Source organism: Ictidomys tridecemlineatus, unplaced genomic scaffold, assembly GCF_052094955.1.
Source record: "Ictidomys tridecemlineatus isolate mIctTri1 unplaced genomic scaffold, mIctTri1.hap1 Scaffold_52, whole genome shotgun sequence".
NCBI classification, from domain to species: Eukaryota; Metazoa; Chordata; class Mammalia; order Rodentia; family Sciuridae; genus Ictidomys; species Ictidomys tridecemlineatus.
In genome coordinates this window covers 361,957-388,311 of record NW_027523416.1, presented here as the reverse complement: position 1 = coordinate 388,311, position 26,355 = coordinate 361,957, and the positions used below count along the sequence as shown (strand labels likewise).

At 36.8% G+C, this 26,355-nt stretch overlaps 1 protein-coding gene and 1 non-coding gene across 11 annotated transcripts in view; one reads left to right on the top strand and one right to left on the bottom strand.

Annotated features, from left to right (window-relative positions):
* Positions 1 to 26,355, bottom strand: part of LOC144373874 (transport and Golgi organization protein 1 homolog) — a 147,349-nt gene that overhangs the window by 24,945 nt on the left and 96,049 nt on the right. For 8 of the 10 annotated variants that reach the window (XM_078036833.1, XM_078036831.1, XM_078036838.1 and 5 more), the window contains 5 exons: positions 23,352 to 23,485; positions 16,049 to 16,135; positions 13,595 to 14,309; positions 12,673 to 12,876; positions 10,354 to 10,499 (listed from right to left, as the gene is read on the bottom strand). In XM_078036833.1, coding sequence (XP_077892959.1) covers positions 10,354 to 10,499; positions 12,673 to 12,876; positions 13,595 to 14,309; positions 16,049 to 16,126 — 1,143 coding nt within the window. In that variant the 5' untranslated portion in view covers positions 16,127 to 16,135; positions 23,352 to 23,485. Of the gene's footprint in view, positions 1 to 10,353; positions 10,500 to 12,672; positions 12,877 to 13,175; positions 13,498 to 13,594; positions 14,310 to 16,048; positions 16,136 to 23,351; positions 23,486 to 26,355 lie in introns of those variants that run through there. The other 2 variants (XM_078036839.1, XM_078036840.1) reach the window with 2 other exon arrangements.
* Positions 7,223 to 7,329, top strand: LOC144373902 (U6 spliceosomal RNA). Its single transcript, XR_013433463.1, has one exon. It is a non-coding gene; the product is annotated as a U6 spliceosomal RNA (small nuclear RNA).

Genomic DNA, 26,355 nt, shown 5'->3' with positions numbered 1-26,355 from the left:
TTTGTCTTGGTTTGGTGTAGTGATAACACTGGATTCATAGGAGAACTATTTCCTTGCTTTAATATTCTACAAGGGTTTAGTATTACTACTACTATTAGGAATTAGTATCATTTCTTCCTTACAGGTTTAATTGGATCACCAATAAAGCTATCTTGGTCTTATATTTTTTTCTTTGTAGAAAGGTTTTTACCTATACCTTCAATTTCTTTAATAGTCAACAAGGTTTATGAAATTGTCTGTTTTTCTTGAGTGAACTTTTGCAATTTGTGGCTTAAATAGAATTTCTTCATTTCATCTAAATTGTCAAGTTAATTAACATAAACTGTTCATAATATCCCCATTATCAGTCTAGTATCTGTGAAATCTGTAGTGATATCCCTTCTCTGATTGCGAATATTGGTAACCCGTGTCTCCTCTTTTATTTCCCTCACTAGATGTTGATCAATTTTATTCATCTTAAAGAACTAGCTTTGGGTTTCATTGATTTTCTCTTATTTTCCCTTTTTTAAAATTTTACTGACTTATGGTCTTTATTATATCTTTTTTTCTTGCTTACTTGGAGATTAACTTATTTTTCCTTTTCTAGTTTCTCATAGTAGGTACTAAGTCAATGACTGGAGACTTATTTTTTAATAAAGCTATCTTGGGCCTGGTAGTGCTATAAATTTTCCAATAACACTTTAGTGACAATGCACAAATGGATATGTTGTTTTCAGTTTTATTCAACTCAAAATATGAATTTCTTCTCTGATTTATTTGACTCAAAAATTATTTAGCAGTGGGGGCTAAGGTTGTAGCTCAGTGGTAAAGTGCTTGCCTCACATGTGTGAGGCACTGGGTTCGATCCCCAACACCACATAAAAAATAAATGTACTGTGTTTTCCATTTATACCAAATATATATATATATATATATATATATATATATATGATAGATAGATACAGATATACATATAGATATAGATAGATAGCAGATAGCAGCCTGGCACTTAAGTTTTCAAATATTTGAGAATTTTCCAGATTTTTCCATTATTGATTTCTCATTTTATTGTGTTCAGAGAATAAGCTTTGCTTGACTTTGAATACTTTTATATTTACTGATAATTTTTTTAAGATCCAGAATATAGTTTATCTTGGTAAATGTTCCATGTGCACTAAGCTCCTTGGGGGTTTTCTATAAATGTCAATTAATTTCAAATGGATGGATTGATTATGTCATTCACACTTTCTACAACCTTACTTTTATTTTTCATTTTCTGCCAATTGCTGAGGAGAGGATATTGAAATCTCTAAATGTAATCTATAGGATTCATCATTTTCCTCATAATTCTATCAATTTTGATACTTCATGTATTTTGAAGTTCTAATATTAAAAGTACAAGCATTTAGGTTTATTATATAATCTTGACTGATTTGTTTATCATTAGGAAATAACTTTCTTTAGTCCTGATGATATATTTTGCCCCACAACCTCTTTTGGTTTAATGTAGCTACTCCAGATTTCCTTTGACTAGTGTTTAACATGAGATACCTTGTTCAATCATTTTAATTTTGACTTCTTTGTGTCTTTCTTTGTGTCTTTACAGTGTTATTCCCTTAGACATCTATTTGGGTCTTGCTTCTTTAGGCAATATGACAATCTCTGTTTTTAACTGATGTATTTAGATACTTTCCACTTAATAGGATTACTGCCGTGCATAGGTGTAAGCTTAATATAATCTTCTATTTGTTCCTTCTGTTCTTTGTTCTTTTTCTTTTCTTTCTGTCTTCTTTTGCAGAAATACCACTATCGGTATTTTTAGTGATTCCTCTATTGGCTTATTAAGCTATAACTCTGTTTTCTAATCTTAGTGCTTCAGGGTTTAGAATATACATCTTTAATTTGTCACAATCTACCTTCAGATGATACTATATTACTTCACATATTCAATAAGAACGTTACAATAGTTACTACCCTTCTGAGATTTATACTGTTGTCATGTATTTTACTTTACATGTTTTCTAAGTCCCATACTACACTGATATTTGTCTTTAAACAGTCAATGACTTTTTAAAATGTTCAAATAAGAAAAATTATTTTAAATATTTATGCACACAGTCACCATTTTCAGTGTTCTTTACTCCTTTATTCCATTATTTCCATCTGCTGTCTTGGTGCAAGTGTAGGTGAATTCTTTCAGCTTGTATGTCAGTACAAGTCTTCATTTTAGAAAGATATTTCACTGGGCATGATATTATCGGCCAACATTATTACTCTTCAAATATATTAAAGGTATCACTCCACTATATTCTCTTATGCCTAATTTCTGACAAGAAATCTGATGTCATCCTTAGTTCTTCTCTACATAAATGTCTTCTCTAACTGCTAAGATTGCTCTTTATCACTGGTTTTGAGCAATTTATTTATGATATAATATACCTTGATATAGCTTTATTCATGCTTTTTGTACTGTAGTCCCATTTAATATCTTGGATCTGCAGATGTACAGTTTTCACAAATTTTTGGTCATCATTTCTTAAAATATTTTTCTGAATACCTCTCATAGCTCAACTTGAAACTGTCCCACAGCTCACTGATGCTCTGGTTCACTTTTCTTTAACAGAAGAAATTTTCCCTGTTTCATTTGGGGTACTTCTCCTGCTATGTCCTCAAGTTCACTAACAATTTCATCACAATGCTTATTCTGGCATTAATCCCATCCACTGTGTTTATCATATATTTTCAACTCTAGAAGTCTGATTTTCTTAAAATATATCTTCTATATCTCTTTTTACCTTTTTAACACACGAAATATAGTAGTAATGACTTTTTAAAAAATGCCATTACCTCATTCTAACATCTCCGATAGTTCTCAGTTGGCTTTGATTGGATGATTCTTCTCCTCATCATTGTGGATTGTATTTTTCTTGCTTCTTTGCATGCCTGGTAAGCTTTGATTCGATGCCATACATTACGAATTACTATTCTTAATATTTCGTATACAATTAAATTACTGGAAACAATTTGATTCTCTTGGGTCTGAATATTTGTTAGGTATGACATAAATTGTAATAGTCCGAGGTAACACCCTTCTGATTATTCTACCCAACTTCCTTAGATAGTTTTTTCCAGGTGCTATTCTGGTCCCTGTGTTAAGACCTGTTCCTTCTAATCACTTAAGATGGTTTCTCTGACTTGCTAAGCAGTTTCATCACACTTATGTGCAGATCAATACCCTGCTGAACACTCAGAGAGCCTTTCACAGATTTCCAGAATTGTCTCTCAATGTAGCAACCTTCTTTTGGTACTCCACCCTGTGAATTCTAGTCACTTTGGTTTTCCTGGAATCTCAGCACCATCTCTCAATTCATGGTATCCTCTGGTTCTGCCTGACTTCCCCTTCTTTGTCATGGCTTGGGAATCTCTTAACAGTAAAAGCTGGGGCAACTAAAGAGCTCATAGCATTTGTTCTTTATGTTTCCAGAATCATTCTTTGTTGCTTGATCTTCAATGTTACTGGATCTTAAAATTTTATATGTTTGTGGTTTTTTTCATATTTATTTTAGTTGTTTCAGTTGGGAAGGTGAAGCCAGTACCTATATAAAGCTATCATAGCTAGATGTAAAAATCATTTGATTTTCTTTTTCTTTTTATGGTGCTGGGGATTGAACACATGGCCTCATGTGTGGTAGGCAAGTGTTCTACCACTGAGCTGCATATCCCTTTTCTCATTTGCTTATTTTTTTAATAGCAGAATGCATAATGAAATAAATTTTAAAAGTTAATTATAAAAGAGAGTAATATCAGGGTAGACAGAACTGGGACAAAAGCTAGAGTTCTTTCAAAATCAGGCAGGAGAATCACAAGTTCAAAGCTAGCCTCAGCAACTTAGCAAGTCCCTACGCAACTTAGTGAGAACTATCTCTAAATAAAAAATAAAGAGCCTAGGTATGTGGCTCAGTGGATAGGAGCCCTGGGTTCAATCACCAGTACCAGAAAACAGAAACAACTTATTTTCACAAATTAACTTTGGCTCTTCTAAATATTTAAATAATTGTAAAATAAATAAAAAAATCTTTAAAAATTAACACCTAAATATTGAAAGCAAAAATAAAACAACCTGTGATATCATGTTGGTGACAAACCACAGAAATGAATTATTTCAAACATACCTTAGTGGGATATAGCTTAAAGACAAGAGAATTTCATCTCATTTCAGGAATACATTCCTGAAAGTATTTTAAACAACATAAATATAGTCGTGTGTTGCTTAATAATGGGAATAAATTCTGAGAAACACATCTTAGGCAATTTCAGTGTGTAAACATCATTGAGTATACTTATACAAACCTAGAAAATATAGCCATTTCCACACGTAGGTATTCATATATGATATATCATCGCTTTGGGGATAAAAACCTATAAGATATTATTATACTGAATTCTGTAGACAATTGTAACATTGTAAATGTTTATATATCTAAACATATCAAAACACAAAAAAGATTAAAAATACTAGGTGTCAAGAATTTTTTAGCTCCATTATTATGCACTAATGACCAAAATGTCATTAAGTGGCACAAGACTGTAAACAATTATATTTATGTCATTGAAAACTGGAACTCCAACATCAGAGAAAGAAAACACAAATCTAAGATAGATGAAGTGAAGTAAAATCTCTCTAACATCCTGAATTTTCATGGGAATTATCTAAATGACATGATCAAAAATCCCCACATATTTCTGAGCTTTGTTCACTAAAAAGGCTTACAAATGACAGTCAATTTGAGCAATAAGCAATCCTAGTACTTGGAATGTAGCCTCTAAATATCATTTCCTATTGAAAGAAACCAAAGTTCTTTTAGAGAAATAGTTCCTTCAAGGTCTGGACAGGGAATGTTTAAGATGAACTTGGAACATCTCATAGTTCAAAAGCAAGGGAAACAGGTAACAATGACCACTAGGTGGTGGCAAAGGGTCCCAGGAGCCAAGATAAAGAGGCTTCTACAAGGCAAAAGGGGGAGAAATTGAGCATCAGATAAGAACAATTACTATTCCTAACTGGATTAAACACACCAAATATTTTTAAATGCATGACATCATATTGACTCTTAAATAAAAGTTAAAAAGATTTCAAAAGCCCCTTTGGGTATCATTTGATAATGCTAGAATAATACCTTACTATTCTGAAAAGTGTTTAAATGAAGAAAAGGAATCAAATGTTTATCTCCTGCCTTAACTATACAAACCGAATATCTGTGTAAAGAATAATCAATCACAGCCAGGCGCTGTGGCACACACTTGCAATCCCAGTAGCTTGGGAGGCTGAGGAGGAAGATAGCAAGTTCAAAGTCAGCCTCAGCAAAAGTGAATTGCTAAAGCAACTCAGTGAGACCCTGTATATAAATAAAATACAAAATAGGGCTGAGGATATGGCTCACTAGCCAAGTGCCCCTGAGTTTAATCCCCAGTACCAAAAAAAAGAAAGAATAATCAATCATAAATTTTTATTTGTATAGGCATCCCAGCCTTTAAATGAAGAAAGAAAAATCCCAGCAATTCAGACCATTGCTATTTTGCAATCTGTAATATATTAGCAAATCTCACCAAGGTCACTGTTGACTAGTAGTCAACATCAAAGGAGAGGACATGCAGATGTCAATGCAATATTTCCTATTAAATTTTCATAAGAAACAGAATTGAACCTAAACCTGACTACCAATTTCCAAGAAATATAAAGCAACAGAGAGAGGCTGAGGTTGTTAGCTCAGCACTTGCCTAGAATGCATGGAGCCCGAGGTTCAATCCCCAGCACCACCAAAAAAAAAAAGGCAATAGAGAAAACAGGTTAAATTGTTGTACCAGGGGGATGTCATTTATTCACCCAAACTACAATATATCCTAGAAGTCCCACAAACATATTTTTTTCAATTATTGCAAAAAGTTACAACAAAAGGAGAAATCAATAGAGAGTAACTTATATGAGACTTGTTCTCCCACTGAACGCAACCAGAAAGTTGGAATATATATATTGGTACCAGGGATTGAACTCAGGAGCACTTGATCACTGAGCCACATCCCCAGTCTCAGCCCCATTTTGTATTTTATTTAGAGACAGGGTCTCACTGAGTTACTTAGCACCTCACTTTTGGCTTTGAACTTGTGATCCTCCTGTTTCAGCCTCCCGAGCCACTAGGATTAAGGCATGTGCCATCATGCCCAGTCAAAAAAGATTTTTAAAGAGCTATTTTTCAGATAGAAAGCCACAAGGAACATGCAACTGTCACCCCTAAGAGCAGGAGAACAAATAGGTGAGCATTCTACCTGGAGGCACCCTCTAGACCTCAGTTTGAAAATGGGAACACAAATGGGGCACAACAGTCTCACTGAGGAGAGAGAGACCAGAGTTCCAGGAGATTAAGCAGCCAAAAATATGTAGAGAAAACTACCAGAAACATGGGAGCCACAAAGAAAAAGAGTTCCAGAAATCTGCATGGAGGTGGTCTTCAGTTTGGGGCTACATTCTAAGCAGTACCTGTGAGGGCCAAGAACAACTATAAGCTAACCAATCCCACAGTTGGCACTGAGCTGGGAGAAGTCTGGATTCCAGCTAGCCAGAGAGAGTTGACGTACAAAAACAGTATGGTCAACAAGCTCATGAAGAAGTATTTGATCCTGGCATCATGGCACATATCTGTAATCCCAGCAATCAATCCCAGGTTGAGGCAAGAAGATCCCAAGTGTGAGGCTGGCAACTTATCAAGGGCCTAAGGAAGTTAGTGAGACCCTATCTCAAAAGAAAAAAAAAGTTCACTCAATATCATTAATTATCAGGAAATAAACTCACAAAGACATACCCACTAGAATGGCCCAAGTGCTAGTGAAGATGAAGTCAAGTGGAAGTCTCCTAAATTGCTGGTGGAAGTATAAAATGATTGTGGTCATTTTTTAGCATGGCTTGACAGTATCACATAAGACAAAAACATACATTAAATGTAGGAGGCAATTGCACTCCTAGATATGAGTCCACTTATAGTGGCATATATATGAAACAGTACTGTAGGAAAAATGAATCTATAGTTTAAAAAAAAAAAGTTATCAATGGTTCCCTGGAACAGGTGGTGAAGGCACTCACTGGGAAGGATCCCAAGGAAACCCCTTTTCTAGTGAAAAAAAAAAACTGTTCTATATCTTGATTATGGTAGTTTTTACCTGGGTATCTACATTTGTTAAAAGTCAGAGTGTGCTTGCTTTGGCAGCACATATACTAAAATTGGAACAATACAGAAAAAATTAGCATAGTCCCCGAGCAAGGATGACACCCACATTTGTGAAGCATTCCATAGTTTTGTGGAACCAACCCTTCAGCAGATGAATGGATAAAGAAACTGTGGTACATATATGAAATGGAATATTACTTATAGCATTAAAAGAGAAAAAAATTATGGCATCTGCGGGTGAATGGGAATATCAGGTTAAGGGAAGTAAGCCAATCCCCAAAACCAAAAGCTGTATGTTCTCTCTGAAAGTGGATGCTGACCCATAATGGGGGTGAGGTGGGTGGTAAGGGGCATAGAAAGAATGGAGGAACTTTGGGCAAAGGGGAGGTAGGACAGGTGAGGGGGCAGAGGGATAGGAAAGATGGTGGAATGAGATGAACCTCATTACCCGAGGTACATATAGGACTACACGTGTTGTGTACAACTAGGAAAAGTTTTGTTCCATTTATATACAATGAATTGAAATGCATTCTGCTATCATGTATAACCAATTAGAACAAATTTAAAAAACTCACTGATATTGGCTATCAAGGAATTACTGTTAAGTTGTGTGATGGCCCGTGGGTTCATTATACTATTCTCTATGCTTTTCTTTAAAGCTTTTCTAATTAAATTTATTTTTTAACTAGTACATAGAAACAAACATTATAATTATTGAATTAGGTAACATGACATTTTGATGCATGTATACACTATGTAAAGTTTAAATCAGTTAAATATATCTACCTCCTCAAACATCATTTCTTTATGGTAAAACTTTCACAATCTTTTCTTCTAGTATTCTAAAATATACAGTATGTTATGGTTACCTATAGTCCCCTACTATTCTCTCTGCTCTTATTTGAAAGTTTCCATGATAAAAATACTAAAAATAATTTTTAAATTAAGATATAACTTCAAATATTTAAAGGATTTCTATGTAGAAAAGAATTCAATTTTGTAGAGGAAATCATGTGGAGGAAAATTTGGAGTCAATACAAGGATGAACTAGACAACAGAAGAACATATAGCCTTGTAAGAGAGTGACTCATGCTAGGAAATACTGGTGTACAGGCCTCATAACTATTCGTCAGGGCCACAGTAAAGAAAATAACAGCAATGAGTGAGAAACTAGACTAACAGCCTTCCAAGGTTTCTTCTAACACTAAGATTCTGCTAAGATTCCATTGATCAATGAATCTGATTGGTGCACATCTCCCAAACACATCAGAGCCTATTATTCTCCAGTCCTATCAGATATCATACTACTTGTTTAAGATTTTACATTGACTTGTTCATAATTTTTGCATATATTTGTTAAGTCCTTTTCTTAAGGCTTTCAAAAATCACAATCATGCCTTACACCTGTTAGACTCTTTTAGTCCTCGCACAATGTCCTGTACATACTGGGCCATCAAAATGCCTCTTTGAAATCTCCTTTCAAATCAGTCTCCTAACATTGTGCCTCTTCTTTGCCACTCACGTCTATGTCTTACCTATCACCGTACAATCACTGACCATACCTGCACCACATTCATGTCCCCTGACCTAGACCTAGAGGAGGGCTCTGTGTATACCTAAAAATATGAATAAAGAAATCCTTCCCATATCGTGAGGCTGTTAACTTTCCAAGTGATGCTGATTCATTCTGATAATCAAATTATGACTGTGGAAGACTGCTTTAATCACTGGAAATATAATTATTCTAACTGCCTGGCTCGTATATACCCCTTACCCAGGTGGCTGCCACCATCATGAACAAACATGGAGCCAACTGAAAAATGGTTTCTCCCCACCACATCTTTTCCACCCTGGTGGTCTTTCCTCCCCAGGTATTCATTGTCTTTATACCACCTTCTGACTGTCTACATAAGAATTAGGGCATGTGTAGGGGTAAAACCCTTCAAAATGCCAGACACCTCACCAGACATTTTACCTTGTCAAATCATTTAATTCTTATGATTGGAGTAAGCATTATCTACATTTTTCAGATGAGGAAAACTTTTTTCAAAAGTTTAGTTATTTGCCCAAACGTCTAAATGATAACCTTGGGATTTGAAACCAGATCTACCTGGCTTCAAAATCTATACATTTTACAAGGAAAACAACAACATCATCTTTCTTACACAAGCCTTGAAATAATACAACCTACAGGAAACAACTTCAGTTGAGGAGGATTACTGTCACAATGGCCCTAGGACCATCTTATCCTCCAACCTCTAAAAGCTTTCTCATTCCTATAATTAAACTCTATACGTCCAATATCAACAAATACCAATAGGGGGGAGGTAAGTCCTAAAATGCTTAGATAAGCTTCTAGACAGATTAAATGTCTTATTTGGATCATGATTTTCTTTAGAAAGATCAGCCTTAAGTGACTCTTTCTAAGAAACAGATCTAACCTAATTCCTTTCATTCTTAAAACTTTCTAAGGATCCCCACTATTAATGGTCTAATGCTACTTTGGCTCATGACTTCCTTTAAGATTTGCTGGCCTCTCCAACAGGCCCATCCCCCTCCAACTTCACACTTTACAACACCAACTATTCACATTCTCCTGCCCTCCCCAAATATCCTTTCTTCATGTTTCCATTTCTCTGAACACATTTCTTCTGACTGCCAGCTTCCCCCACCACCCCAGCCTGTCTAATCAACAACAAACCACATGTCAGACTCCTGTTTGCCCTTTGCCTGTGCTTCAAACACATCTCAACCACTTTCTGACCTTACTGATCACCCTTCCAACCATAATAAATGCATTTATGGACAATAATGTTCTACCATCGAATAAATACCTCTCTTTCTGCCATTATCTTACTGTGTTTCAAGTGAATGCTGTTATCTCCCTGCCAGAATGAAGGGTTCTGAGGGGAAGAACCAAGTTTTTACAGGTGTGCAAATGTCTAGCCTTGGTAGACAGCAAATCTTCCTCATGTGCTAAACCAAGTAACCATTAAAGCCACACCCCTATGGCTTTTGTTTCAGGAGCTATCTACTCAAAGGGTCAAGAGTCATTTTCATAAAGACATTTTAAGTTTTTCACTTCATGACCAGAAGCCACTTAAAAACTAATAAATAATCAACATTCTAATTGAAGAAACTATGTCAAACTTACCATCTTAGACAAATAAAGCAAGAATGAATATAACAAGAAAAGTATGTTGTCCAAAAGGGTGGCATCTGCTGGCTCTTCGACCTTTATCTCTAGTTGGTTTTCTGTATCAGCAGCATCAACAGGAGTACCTTCTCTTATAAGTAGCTCTAAAATTGAAAGGGGAAATTGCTATTTTATTTTATGCTATAGAATAAGAATTGTCTCTCTTCAGTTTCAATATTCATCGAGTGTTTCACTAAATATATGAGTCACAGTGCCTGGAATATGTGGCTCTCCTAAAGACAATTAACACAACAGAGAAGAAAACTTCAAAATCCTAATTAGAGCTGTCAAACCCTTCAATTATAAAATGGACAATCTCCAGTCTACTCTTCACTACTTCCATGGCCATACAACTGCTACCAGAACAATATTTACTCAAGGAAAAATTTTAAAACCAGAGATATATAGACAGGGTCACATTCAAAAAACATGGATTTAGTGCTGGTGAAACTTTGTGTTTCAAATTTTAGGAAAGCTGAAAGAGAGGGAGTCTTGGTTTGCAGATTTGCAGGTGGAATGGGCCAAGGCTTAACATAGTATCTGGCACCTGGCAGAGATACTCAACAATTATTTATTGAATGGACAGATGACAGCTATTTAAAAAGAACACAGTAGTACCAAGAGAGACTAAAGGGAATTGGGTACAGACCTGCATTGAGGCTCTGTGAATGAGGTAGAATTCCAGTTAGACCTGAGAGCTTGTAGGGGTGGAATTTCAGTATGAGTTACATGAGCCTGGGGTATGTTTGATTAAACAGCAGGAGTCCAGCATGCAGTTATTAAGAAGTTGGACCAGTTGCCTCTAAGGTCTTTCTCAACCCTGAGATTCTATTCACTACTATTTTTTTAAGCTTTTTCCTAATTTTTTTTTTTAGTTTTTGATGGACCTTTATTTTATTTATTTGTATGCAGTGCTGAGAATCAAACTCAGTGCCTCATATGTTAGACAAGCACTCTACCACTGAGCTACAACCCCAGGCCCTCCATTCACTATTGGTCTATGAATTTGACTGCTGGTGAAGTCTGCCCCATTGGCTCAGCATCTCAGCACCTGAGACACATTAAATGACATTTGGGAAGATTTTACCTATTAAAGGTCATTGACATCATTTTGTGGTGGAACTTAAAAGGCCAGGGAAATAATTCATTCTTAATTTTGTAAGTCAAGTTTTCCCTATTCTTGAAAGTTTTGGAGCATGAAAATAACAAATCGTAATGGTGCATGATTCATTTTCATAACCTTATAGAGTTAAAGACAGTTCAGAAGTCAGTAGTGTTCATATATAGATGCAATGTCTTCTGGAAAATGGGAGAACTCATATGTTATTCCTTCTCAAATTAACTGAATCCCCCCTTGCTATGAGTTCTCCTACACTCTGTGTGTGCAGATGGTGGGGGGGAGGTTCAGATCAGTGCTGCCAAGCCCTGCACTGGTGCAGGATAATGCTTATAGCTATGCTTACAGACCAGAACCTTTAAAAACACAAAATACAGTAATTATGGCTTCATAGCACCATACTGGATGGATTAAAATAAACAATTAGTCATCATCTAATTTACTGATAAAATGAGAGTGAGCAACACAAAAGTAGAATGCTGTTGATGCCATTATTGGGGATTTTTTTGAAAAATTGTTTCTCATCTCCCACTGGATACTGTGCACTATGATGAAGTATTCGTAAGTGTCAATCTAAAATCGATTGCAGTTCTGTACTGTTTGCTGTAAGTATATAGTATAAAGATCTGGACCATTGACTGCATTTGAAAAAGTTTAATTACCATGTCCAGGAAGCAAGTAAAAACAGGACTTGAGCTATATTATATTCCATTTAGAAGAAAAGGGAAGAAAAACACAGAATTTATGAGACTATGAACAGTGATTATTCAAGCTAACTTGTACTAGGCCAGACTTTCCTGGAAGGCCTGCTAAACACAGATTGTGGGTCCCACCCCTAGAGTTTCTGGTGCTGTTGGTCTAGTTGAAAACTACAGTTTTAGAGCATAAGGCCTTTGAAGAAAAATATTTTAGTTGTAAATGGTTTACACAAGCTAGTCATACCTAAACATTTGCTTTTAGGTGAGTTACAGTCTCTGGCCTATTTTTGATTTCTAGTCATCTTTATTCTTGCTTTTCTCTCACTTAAGATATTTTTTTTTTGAACTCACATGTACCTATATCACTCTCTGCTCTATTTCGTACCTTTGGCAACAAATATCCTTGAAAGCCTTCATTATGGTAATGCCTCTACTTTGTAGAGAAAAATTGGCAAGCTTTACCTGGGTCTACTTTCTCAGTATTTGGGATCTGAGACACTTCTGAAACACCCATGTCCTCAGTCACAGGTTGATTCAAGAGGCTGGGCTCTTCAGGATGGTTCATATTAAAATGATGACGCAGGAGGTTTGGCTCTTCATGAAGATTTCTATTAGGACGATTTGTGTTCTCTTTAGGAAAATCATCTTCATGGGGTGGCTGCATCTCTACAAGGGAGAAGAATGCATTGAGCCAGATGGATGACACTATCTACCCCCACTTAAGCTCAATGATCAGCACTCCCCCTCAGCACACAGTTCCAGATACCTCAACACTGCCCTCCATGTCCTGGCATGAGCCCATGAGAACAACTGGGCAAGGATACGGGAGGGTTAATTGTTTTCATCCCATTTAAAGGATGACTGAACTATACAGTCAAATTTATAAAGAAGCCTTTAATCCAAAGTATTTAATCCAAAGTATTTCATAAACAAATACATTTATGATAGAGGCTTCAATAACTTACCTTCCCTTGGCAAACCAACATACACTCACATGAATAAATGTGCAGAAGAGAATTCTGGTCCAGAACAAAAGTGCAAAATGTCTATTCTGCTCAGAAATAACAGGAACTCTTTCATCTACAAGTGTGCTGGTCTCAATGAGCCAGTATAGAGAAGGGAATTCCATAAGTCTAGCTTGCTTAATGTGCCTTTCAAATATGTTCAAAGTAACCTAGGAGCCAAATGGTGAACCTATCTCCTTCCTGAGCTCAGGACATAGACCAATAGGATCCAGAGCAAAGATTATCTCTTTACAGGTTCATATTCTACCCTGAACATTCACTTGCACTTTGCATTCTTATTCAAAATATATCTGCTTTGATTAAATGTACAACTGTTTTCTTCCCCAAAAAACTTTCCTCCTTTCCCATTTCCATATCACCTCGTTCCTTGTCCATCATGTCTACCCTTTTGGCTGTGGTTTCAGTTTTCTTTAAAATCTTCCAAATTATACTCATTTCTTGTTTGTTTTCTTTGGTTTCTAGATAAGGATTGATTTCTTTTTTCAAAAGTTTATAAGCATCAGTCTTCTCCTGTTCGTTTGAGACCTGAGAAATGTCTACCCTTTTGGCTGTGGTTTCAGTTTTCTTTAAAATCTTCCAAATTATACTCATTTCTTGTTTGTTTTCTTTGGTTTCTAGATAAGGATTGATTTCTTTTTTCAAAAGTTTATAAGCATCAGTCTTCTCCTGTTCGTTTGAGACCTGAGAAATGTTGCTGGTTTTGTTTTTTTCACTTTCTGGCACTTTCAATTTATCTGGTAGTATTTCTTCAAAAAGTTCAAGTGAAGTTTGTTCACCCTGAGCATTATCTGTTTGACTATCTGCATGAGGATGGTTCTTCTGAGCCAAAAATTGTTCCTCAAGATCCACAGTGTTTTCTGAGAATGCACTTTCAATTTCTTGTGAGTTTGCTACTACTGGTTTAGGTTCAGGTTCAACATCCTGGGAGACTTCAGGAAATTGTCCCACTTTTTCTATAGCTTTCTCAGAATCTTCATTTGCAGAATCATACAATTCCAAAAATCCTAGAAGTTCTTCTATGTTATAATTATCAAAATCATCTCCTCCAACATCAAAACAAACAAAATCTTTCTCCTGTAAGGAAAAGAAAACCATTAATGTGTCAATAACAAAGTATCACAAAAGCAAACTCATCCATGCTCCCAAATTCAGGATTGGTTCTAAAGAATCTTTGAGGTCAACCACATTACCCTCCTCCAACCCCCACTGCCTAACTCCATCTATGGCTGGGTAAATCTGTCTTTTTCTAGACTACAGTGTTAGAAAGTCTATTCTTTCTTTCTTTCTTTTTTTAACATGGGTCATATTCTTTAAAAAGCATAATGAGTAAAAATGGTGACAATTTGGTCTCCAACTGCCTGACTCTTGGGTCTCTCTCAATTTGCTCTGAACATAAGTAGGGAAAGGCAAGGTATCACTTATAGGATCCTCCAGCTCTTAATATCTACACCTATGTTTCAGAAATTTAACTCTTAATCATTTGCTCGGGAGAAGCTGGAAGATCCTGCAGCATTGAGAAAAATGAATCAGTTTTAAAGTATCTTACTGAGATACAAGTACATTGGATGGAATAAAGAATGATATTAAGGAGGCTCCTCACATTATTATTACCACAAGAACAAACTGAAAACAAGATTCAACAAGGTATACACCTTTCTCTTCATCAGGGTTTCACAGTCACTAAGATCTCTCTCAGGATTATGTGTATATTATCTAGTCTTCCTTCTTGCTACTAGTAAGCAAATTGATATAAAAGGAGCCATAGTATGAATGGACATGTTTTTAAAAAATTTCCATTCCTAATTAAATCTTCATAATATTCTGCGGGGGTTCCGGGGGTGGGGGAGGCAGTTCAATGTAGTAGGGATGAGTGATTTCCTCTCCTCATCACATGCATTTCTAAGCCATGAGGGATGCATGTAATGGGAAATACAATGAGAAGGCAGAGTTCAAAACAAATGAGTTCTCTGTAATCAGTGAACTGCTGTCACAGCTTAAATCCCAAGAACTCTCTTTACCAACAATGAAGTCCAACAAGCAACAGAAGTGATTTTATGGCCCCTGAGATTATAAAGAAATTTTAGGAACAGCAACAACAAACAGGATGACTTTATCCATTCAGTCCATCTAATCTAAGAACTGTCCTAGCCTAGCAGTTTGCATATTCTACAGCCACTACAAAGAGCTGCCCAAAGATGTTTCAGTGTTGGTGGGCATCAATTACTATACAATTTAAAACTCTAGAAAATAATCAGCTGAAGTGAGAATTCTAGAACACGAAATCCTTTCAGTCACAAAATCAATTTAAGTCAGAGCACCATACAGGAATGTTGTATAAAGGAAGCAGTTCTGGGCTTAAAAGATCTGAGACTGAACATCACCTGAAACGCTCAGGTCCCCTTTTCCAAATCTATAACATGACTATGATCCCGTATATGACTAAGAATAAGAAACCTTTGTAAGTACATATTTCTAGCCTAGTATAAAAGTTAGAGTTTATTAATTTAACCTAAATATACTTAAAATGTCTAATAACTATCCAATGAGTTTTGCCTGTAAAATGAAATTATTTGCCTCTTAGAATATCTGTTTCAATATATTAGACAACTCTCAGATTATAATATAATCACCCTTGAATGCCTTTCAAACTTTTTTTTTTACAGGTAGTCTGATTTCAAATGAAAATCTGACACACAAATGTTAGATTGCCCCCCAAACACATTATAAAACATTCAGAAGCAGTTAACTGAATATAACTGATGGATTTATAAGCCAGTTTACAATTGAGAACAAAAAAGAAATCCATAACTTACATCTGTTGGAATTTGTAGCTCTTCTTTAGTATATTCACGAACTACCTTGATGAAATCTTTTGGAAAGTATCCAAACATACGGCCAACCTATAGTGCAAAAGAGACAAATATCAAATAAATTCTGTACAAGGAATATAAATAAGAGATTTCTCAGAAGTGGCAGGAAATATACACATAAGAGATAGGTATATGGTATAACCAAGAAAGAAAGTTGCTATAACAATTACACTGAGATTATTATTCCAAATAAAAATTAAGTACAGAACTATTAAAAAGCAACATTTCCAACCACTGAAGTTTTCTTTTTAACATTTAGCTTAATTCTCAACACAGAGCATATAAAGTTAAGACTTCTGAAGTAAATAAAAGATCTGCATAGAAGATTATTGGATTCTATATGGTTAAAACTATGTAAATCAAAGCTGGTTATAAATGCAATTCCAAATAACCTCTAGCAAGAATTTACCTGTACATTTTGTAGCATTGCTCATAAACCAATATTTATGTCTTTCTTAACCAATACACAACAGTCATAAAAATTAATAAGTAAAAACAATACAAAAATCTCTAAAATGTATTACCACTATAGCAGATGTATTGATAGTATATGCTTTCCTAGCTTTGTCCCAATCTACTTTTACAAGTACTTGGGGAGTGCTGAGGGCCATTGTCAAGTAGGAATGAAGCTTCAAAATTTCCTTGCCAGCGTACCCCATGTTAAATGGATTTCACTGTTGACATTGCATGTAAGGTGACCTTGCTCAAGGACCAAGGCAGATCCGGGTTTAGAGCTGATCAGGTTTGAGGAAGTATCCCACTCCTTAGGGTGTTCCCGGTTTAAGACAAAAGGAGTTTTAGGGAAGTTGGAAGTTGAAGATTATTGCTGCTGGGAGTAGGGCGTGCCTGCAGGATGAGTTCCCGCTGAGTTCTCCTGGAGAAAAAGTTTTTAGGAGGTGAATTGTTCGGGAGATTGGATTGCCCCCGAACCTGTGTGGAGGCGGTGTGAGTCGGGAATAAAGAATTTCTGTTTGAATCTACAAGGCTGTGAGTGCCTTCTGATTCTGTGCCCAGCCAAGACTGCGGCATTATGGTGGCCCGTACGTGGGATGTCTGAAGCTTGGGAGTAAGTGAATTTGCTCGCTCCTGAAAGAGAGCAAAAAAATGGGTGACCATTTCAAAAAACAATGTGTTCTTGTTTTGATTTATTTTGTTTTCATTTCAAGTGGCCTGTTCCTAGAACTTTCTCAGGCAAACTAAGGAAAATGGTTGACTCAAGGTTTGAAGTTGTTCGCCTCTGAGGAAGAAAAATTGTTAGAGGAAGGAGGTACCCCAGTAAGACCAAGAAAAACTATGGCATATGTTGATACAATACAAAAATGTAGCCCATGGCTTTATAAAGATGAGTTATTAGGTATATCAATGGGACCATTATGGTATCCTGTAGAAGGATTTTTCTTCAACAAGAAAGAGATGACTAGTTCTGTTCACTATACTTGTCTTGGTTTTTACAGACAGCTGATTCATTTACAAAGCTAAAATGTTAAAATATCAACCACTAAATATGAAATCAAGTACTCTTTACTTATTAAGTTCCATAAGGTAATATATTTAAACATTATGTGTGTTTTCATAAATTGGCAAATGGAAAAATGTTTAATATTGCTTTGGTCTGTGTCTTTGCTGAAACAAGGTTACTAAGTGTTAAGATTCTATCATGTGTAATTTATATACAGAGAGTATAAGAAGTTTCAGCTGGGTTTCAATTACAGTATAACAGTACCTTAAAAAACATGAAAGTATTTCATCTTATTAAAGTGGAGTAATTTTATAAGGGTTGTTTTAGAATGTGAATTTATAAAAAGGGTTAATGGTTAAAAAAGAGGTATAAAAAGATTCAAGATGTGGAAATATATTTTAATATAAAAGGTTAAAGGAAAAAGAAATGTTTCTAGTTGAGATAATCTCTGTGTGGTAAAGTGAAAATTTGTAAAATGCCATTTAAAAAGATTTTGAGGAAACTAGATTTAATTTAAAAGCTTGAGAAAGGTAGAAAGAAAAAAAAGGTATTTGTACATGGCAGATTGAGACAAAGCTTCTTAATGGAGTAAAAAAGAGCCTTTGGTTGAAGGGCAGCCATGTAAACTAATATTAAGCGATTTAAACAAAATCTAAGCCTCGTTTAAAAGAGTGAAGCTGTAGGTGGTGAAAAAGTACATTTAATAGTACAGTATAGATGATAAATGAAATGCTTTAAATGGTTAAATTGAAGGAAGATTGCTTTACTCATCAAACTATTAAAATGTACTTATTAAACTAAAAAGAAGGAGATGAGATAATCTTTGTTTGGTAAAGTAAAAAGTTGTAAAATGTCTAAGTACATTGCAAAAAGCTTTAAAAGGTTAAATTGAAGGTGGTTAAGATGCCTTCACGATGGAGGAAAAAAAATATAACCCATGAAAATGGGAAGATAATAAGATAAAAGATTTAGATAAAGAAGATTAAAAATTTGAAGTGGAAAACTTCAAAAACAGAAGTACAAAAAGGTAAAAAAGGGAGAAGATGTAGAAAGATAAAGATATAGGAAGATAAAAAGATGTAGAAAGACAAGAATTTTATACCCACAATATAGGAAATGAAAGAAAACTAGGAGAGAAGAAAGCAACTAAGGGTAAATATAAAAACCTTAGAAGAAAACTAGAAGATAGAAATAAGATGGAAAATGGTTAAAAATGTCAAGTAAAGGTATTTCAGATAGAAAATACAAAGGGCTAAGACAACTATGGTTTCAAACCACATCTAAAAATTAAAAGGACTAAAGTAATTCTAAAAACTAAGGCAAAATGCTTTTGAAAGACTTAAATTTAAAAGGATCTTAAAGGGGTATATATCCCCCAAAGATAAACTTAAAATAACCCTTTTTTTACTCTAAACTTTTTAAATTTGGATTCATCAGGACTTAATGCTGCGGAAAGACATATGTATCCAAAAAATGTACATAAGCCTAAGGTACTTTGGAAAGATATTCTAACAGGACATTGGAAAGCTCCTGACCCAGTGTTTGTCTGGAGTCGGGGTTCTGTTTTTGTGTTTCCACAGGGAGAACAGCAGCCGATTTAGATTCGAGAGACACTAACTAAAACAATTTCTACAGACCAAAAAGAAGATAATTTGACTCAAATCCATAACAGCTGATATCCAGAGCTCCAGCTTGGCTATTCTTACATCTGCAACAGTGATTAACCACGGTGCCTTTTTTCAATATCTATTTTATTATTGCATTTTTCCCACATCATAAAGTTCTATTTTATTTTTTGAGCTCATACAAACCTAGGTTAATGTTTTTCTGATCAGCTTTGTTTTTTGACTGTGTTTTATTTTTTGACTGTGGAGTTTCTAAAAATTGCAATGGAGATTTTACCTAGGTAAAGCTACAAGGCTGTTATTATTGTCTTACGTGTTGTATGTTATGAGTGCACTGTTTTGTGTTGCATGTCAGTATGTGTGTATGTCCATATTTTTATATGAGGAGCGCTCATGAAAAAATGGATCCGAATTTTCTTTTTTTTTATTCACGTGATTTAAGTGGTTTAATCTAAATTAGGTAAACAGCTGTTAATGATTGTTTTCAAAGGTGGTTAACAGATCTGTTTGCTTACTATTGTTTTTAAAGGTGATTAACAGATCTGTTTGTTTACTTTCACTTTTCCTTTTCATTATATTTAATAATTCTCTTCAGGATAATGTCTCTTTAACATCATTGCCAGAATTCCCATCTCCATCCCAGTGCCAGTGAAGACTAAGAAAACCAAACTACAGCTTCTATGATAGCTATCACAGTAAACTGTATAAACTGATGCATCAATGAATATAACTCAACAAGTAATGCTCAATCAAGGACTTGATTTACTTTGGGAGGAAATGAACATATTGATAGACTCGTCCGATTTGAACTGCTTGCAGAACTTGCTTGGACTATATATGAGTTGCATGCATTGTGAACTATCGTCTGGTGCAGTGAATTGTGGTACTGCTGGCATATCCTTGCTGATGGTGTCACTAGTGATGCAATTTCCTTGCCAGCGCACCCCATGTTAATTGTGGTAATGCTGGCATCTTTGCTGATGGTGTCACCAGTGACACAATTTTTCCAAAGGAGCCGTCAATTGGCTTGGTGTCGTGGCATTTCTGTATCCTCCTCCCTTCTACTAGTGATGGTCTAAAATTTGGGGGCCAACAGAGGTGAGGCAAGAACCTCACCTCCCCACTGGCACCAAGGTTAAATTTGGGGGCCAACAGAGGTGAGGCAAGAACCTCACCCACCCACAATGGTGCTTAGGCCTATCCACAAGCATGGCTGAATGCTGGACCGGTAGTCAGTGACGGGTTGATCTGGTTGCAGTGGATTCAACCCAAGACAGGAAACTGACGTCTAAAGGTCAGTTCTCCCATGACGGGTAAGAACCATATGTTGAATTGGACAACCTACCAGGCATGGTCCTTTAGCCACATTGCTTGTTGTTTAATTAATCAGAAGGGGGGAGAAAATTAATGCTGCAGTCTTGGCTGGGCACAGAATCAGGAGGCACTCACAGCCTTGTAGATTCAAACAGAAATTCTTTATTCCCGACTCACACCGCCTCCACACAGGTTCGGGGGCAATCCAATCTCCCGAACAATTCACCTCCTAAAAACTTTTTCTCCAGGAGAACTCAGCGGGAACTCAGGCTGCAGGCACGCCCTACTCCCAGCAGCAATAATCTTCAACCTCCAACTTCCCTAAAACTCCTTTTGTCTTAAACCGGGAACACCCTAAGGAGTGGGATACTTCCTCAAACCTGATCAGCTCTAAACCCGGATCCACCTTGGTCCTTGAGCAAGGTCACCTTACATGCAATGTCAACAGTGAAATCCATTTAACATGGGGTACGCTGGCAAGGAAATTTTGAAGCTTCATTCCTAATGGCCCTCAGCAGGGGAGAAAATAAAATTACAATATAATGCATATGAAACCACATATCAAGCTTCAGTTTCACCCAAAATAAATCCTCTGCAGAAAAGAACCCCATTTATTTTCAGCACCAACAGTTAAATTATATGAAGTTACATAAAGTGTACAAAAGGTATATAAAGTTCCCCTTGAGAAAGACACTCCTATTACTAACTACTGACTAAAAGGAACAGAAGATTCTTGCCAATAATTAAAGGAAACTGATAGGCAAATCAAATGCACAAAAAAGAAAATTAAAAAAGGCATCTTATCACTACCTCTAAAATATCCCCATTCATGAATGTTCTTGTTATATCTAGAAACCATCTGAGAGCCAGTATTAGTGGTAGAATACTGCCATGAAGATTAGATAAGACGGAGCAATTAAAAGTTTCATCACTGCAGATAAAGTCTGAGACTCTAGAAAACCAACAACATTGCAGAATGAAAACTGAAAACTCAAAAGGAGAATCATTTTGAAAACTAAAGAGTTTTTAATTTCTTAAGTATAACACTTATGACATGAGAGGCGAGTCTGAGGGGAAATATACTTTTCCCTTCTGATGAAAATTCTATTAAGGTTAAATTTGGAAAAGGGAAAGAAACCAGAGATGTATGGAGAAAGGGAACACATTTATCTCTTCTTAATCTGTGTCAAATGAGACCATAGATTATATAAAGCTCCATAATTACACACTTGGTGGTATCCCATTTCTTGTGATATGAAAAAAATGATGCAGAATCATGGAGGCTCATTACTGGAAATAATTTTTATATCTAATTTTGCTTCCATACATCATCCCTGCTAAGGTGCTGCTGATTTGATTTGTGGGTGGGGAGCCAAGAACTGCCACAAGAGAACAAATTCTGCATAAGCTACTATCAGAACAAATGTACTTAAGTGCCACTGCCCTGAAAGGAAATATTCAAAAGGAAGATGGATTAGACAGGGGTCCTTTCCTAACTGAGTTTTTCATTTTATAGGGAGCTAAGATAAAACACAACCTGACTGAAGGCAAAGAGGACAAATGAATGCCAGAGGAGCAATGCAAACAAGGTGCCACCCAAACACTCATCAGTCGGCAAAGATCCTTTCTGGTCAGGTGCTGAAAGCAGGGCTCCTCAGGAAGACAGGATGAGTGCTGCCACCCAGAATGGCAAGAGTCCTAGGGATGAACAGAGTTAACAGGCTACAATGTGAGAGGAGAAAATGCAAATCAAGCCCATTTATCCAAAAGCTCAAAGAAGGAAAGAAAGACGACTACTACATGAAAAATGCCACTTAGGTACATGGAAAAACAGTTCCAAGTTTAAAGGTTACCAATCCTATTTGGTATACTTGAAAGAAACAATAGATGGTTCTTTATATGGAGTACTGCAACTGGGACTCTGTCTAAATATAAAGTTTGTACCTAGAGGCACCATGTTTCAAGATCATTCCCTAAGAGTCAGAAATGGCAACAAAATGAAACTAGTTTTCCATAGGGATTACTCTTATTTTCTGTCTTATTTTCTGCTGTGTGGTGTTTTATTTAGGGTGAGAACTTTCAAGGATGCAACCCGGAATGTCTCTAAACTAGAACATTCCTACAGTCATCAAAGACCCTTGCTACTATTTTACATAAACAATCCACATATCACATTTTTTTAAATGAAAAGGACAATACTCATAAGCCACTAGGAGGACACTCCTAGTGAATCTCCCCATTTAAAATATCAAAGCATGATATAAACAATGTCATGTCTTTCATCAGAAGATCCATACAACTGGCTGGAAGTAGAACCCCTGGGGGAACCTTCAGGCATAGAATATAGGAAAAGCAGGAAATGGATGACCCAGAAGTTGCAAAAAAGAAAAAAAGGGGGGGAAAAAAGCACACAATGGACATAATATTCTGCTTTTTTAGAGTAAAAACAGCACAATTGATTAGGTAAAATACACAAAAAATCAACTTTAAATATGCATGCCTGAGTTACTATCTCTGACTTAATTTACAGGATTAACTCTAATGTCCATGAATCCTTCCCTTTTGAAACAGCAAAGCTAAGAATTGTCATGTTTTCACCATGATGACCTTTATGATGTGTAGAGCCTTCTGGAACTTGATGTGAGGGGTAGCAACCACAACCAGTTCAGTTCTGTTTCAGAAAGTCTCCTGACTTTCTATGCTGTGCCAGGCCTTAGGTGTGTTAGGAGCACAGGGCCTGGCAAAGAGGTCAGGTTAACTCTACAAAGACCCCAAGAAATCAGTCATTTAAATCTACACTGCTACCCATCAAAATTAAGAATATAACACCTGTCAAACTTTTACTTACACTTCCGGCCCAAAGTTCTGGTGATACCTCTGCAAGTTTATAGTAGACAAATACAGGGTCACCTTTTTTAAAATTTACAAAACGACAATCTGGTCCTGTGAAATCTTCAACAGCTTCACCTCGATATATTAACACTGTATATAAACATTGAAAAAAGAAAAAAACAAACATTAGGATTTGATTTTTCACAGTCCATATTGACTCATCAGGAAATATGAATCCCACTATGAACAAAAATCAAGTTTTTCCAGTACTCTCTGGAATCACTTTTAATTCACCTGCTCAAAGTATCTAAAATCCTTAGAGATTTTATTGCTATAAAATACAATATTCCCTGCAATTAGACGAGGGAAAAGGAAGCTTCTCTATTTTTCTCTGTGCTGAGAAATAAAAAGCAAAGTGGCTACCACCAACCATAGCTGGTTTCAGTGAAACTCTTGGTTCTTGCAGGCCTCCTCAATTTTTTTCTGTTTCATAATCATAGAAAGCTTCATTTTGCAAATATGTAAATCCAAGTGTAGACATGGACAGGCTTAAGTATGGCTTCATGCAGAGGTAATAGGGAAGAGGTTAGAATATCCAGGAACCCCCAAGGGGTTAATTAACTTGAACTAACTGCTAAAAGACATTACCTTTAAGTGGCTGCAAGTGCTACCATGCAGCCGTAAACACTGTCAATTTCATTTGCAGCAGAGTTGCTGTCTCTGGGTTCAGGATCTGGGTAAATAACCAGGAAATATATTTTCTCTGAGCAAATATTGTTGACTATATCCAACATTAAGATTGTTTCAAAACATCCTCATTTGTATTTTTTTTAATAAACAAAATCAAAAGTGGGTATCCTATCTGACAAGGAAGAAGTTTAACCACGAGAAAAGGTCAGGCAATACCTTCATGCTTAAAATGCAGGACTAGGATCACAATTGATCTAGAAACTGGTAGAAGCAACATTTTTCTTTTGGTTGACCAAATAGACAGTTTCTGATTTAAGATGAAATGGACAATAGATGTATGTAAAAAGCACAAAGAAATGGAAATAACACTTTTTCTAAAAGCCAATTAGCAGTAAAATACACGAGAATGTTTGTTTTATAAAAATATATGTCTGAGGAACAAACACAGATTTGGAGAGGGTAACTTGTTTTTTTGAAGCTAAAATAGGACTATTTTCAGAACTGTCAGCATCCTAATTCATATGTAATTAAGAGGCCAAGTTGAAGGTGAGAGACACTTTAAGGTGGGGAATTCTCATCACAAGTGGAAATGGCAATGTTTCTCTTGTTCCCCCTTAGGTCATAGAGGATTTATAAATCAGTAATATATTAGGTGACAACATAATGCATACTATGGAGCACCTATTTAGTTCTTTTTTTTTTTTTGGAGCACTTATTTGGAAGGCACACAAGGACACCTTACATACACACCTCACTACTTCCTACAACGCAACACAGACCCACCTGTTGTTTTTGGTCACATCTGTTTGGACACAGGCCATTTCTCAAGTTATGTTACCCCACTGAACCTAACCAACACCATGTCTTAGTACTGACGAAGCATCAGTGATGAGATTGTCCAGGTATCCCACGTAGGATAGCGCTCAATAGCAAAGAATAGCAAAAATGAAAGAAAATATCATGGCAGCTGCTTTGCTTCTCTGAGTGTTTATTTATTCCAGCCTTAGGGTTACCTCTAGGAACTTAACATATATTGGAGACATCTTTTTTCTTTATTGGAGTGGAACAAACAATTCAAATTACAAAATTTGGTTTTGGTAACACCAATTTAGACATAAAGAGCTCAATGGTAAACTTCTTGGCCTTTTTAGCATGAATATTTTAAAATATGTACTGCTTACAATTTATGGACAACACGGTCATCAAGTTGCAAGGTTACTAGAAACCAAGCGGGAGTCCATAAGAAGTATTTTGGGCCAGTAAATATATAGAGGAAAGAGGTTCCAACAACACTAGTGACTGAGTCTAAAACTGAATTGGCTTATAAAAATCTTGGAGTATTTTTTATTGTTATTGCAACAAACCTCTTCATCTGAATCTGAATGGCTACATCCTCCCCACTGCCCACCTCCAATCCAGGAATTCTGTCCGCTTCCTGCGCACAGAAGAGGCTGCAGTTCCCAGGTGGCTGGTGCAGATCCTTGGCCTCTTTCAAAAGCAAAAGATTATTGGCCCACCTGCTACCCTACCTCAAATATGAAGGGAGGCTTCTATGCACAGAAATGACAGGATTGAAGCAGAGTTGGGGCCGAGACCTCGGAACACATTGCGTGCCTGGACTCGGTGCTCTTCCCAAGCCTAAACTCTAGTCCCTGTTAAAAGGCAAAACCAGCCCAATCCCCAGTGCAGCAAAAGGACAAAGGGGCCAGTGAGCCTTTCCCAAGGAGCTCCACCATCAACCTGCTGCGGGAATTAGGGCCACCGAGCCCTGGAGAGCATCTGCCCTGATACTGCACCGGCCCAGGTCCCTGTAGAGGGGGCAGAAAAGCGCTCTGCTACAGCGTGGGCACAACCCCATCACCCACTGAGATCCTAGGCGAATCCTGGAAGGGAGTAAACTGAGAGCTGTCCTTGGGGAATCGTGTTTCCCAACCCCCGCCTCAGTCAGTAGAGAAAAATAAAACGCTGGCAACAAGTGGGAGTCGAAGCCCCCCACAACCCGAGCGGGCTGGCTGGGGCACTAGCAGAGCCAGAGGGGACACACGCAGGGTCCCGAGGCTCTGTCACTCCTGCTCCCCACCCGTCATCCTGCGACCCCCCTCACCCAGCCCTTGGGGCTGGGGACGAGGGAGATCGGAGCCCCATGCGGCCCCAAAGAGCCACAGTGGAGACCCTGGGCTGCCCACCCGCCTGTGCACTCACTGCTGCATTTGTCGTCTGCACAGAGTTTGTGTTTCGACCAGCGCTGGCCGGTGCTCGGGTCCGGTTGGCCCGGCACTCGCCAGTTCGGCCACAGCAGGAACAGCCAGAAGAGCACCATGAACAGCCAG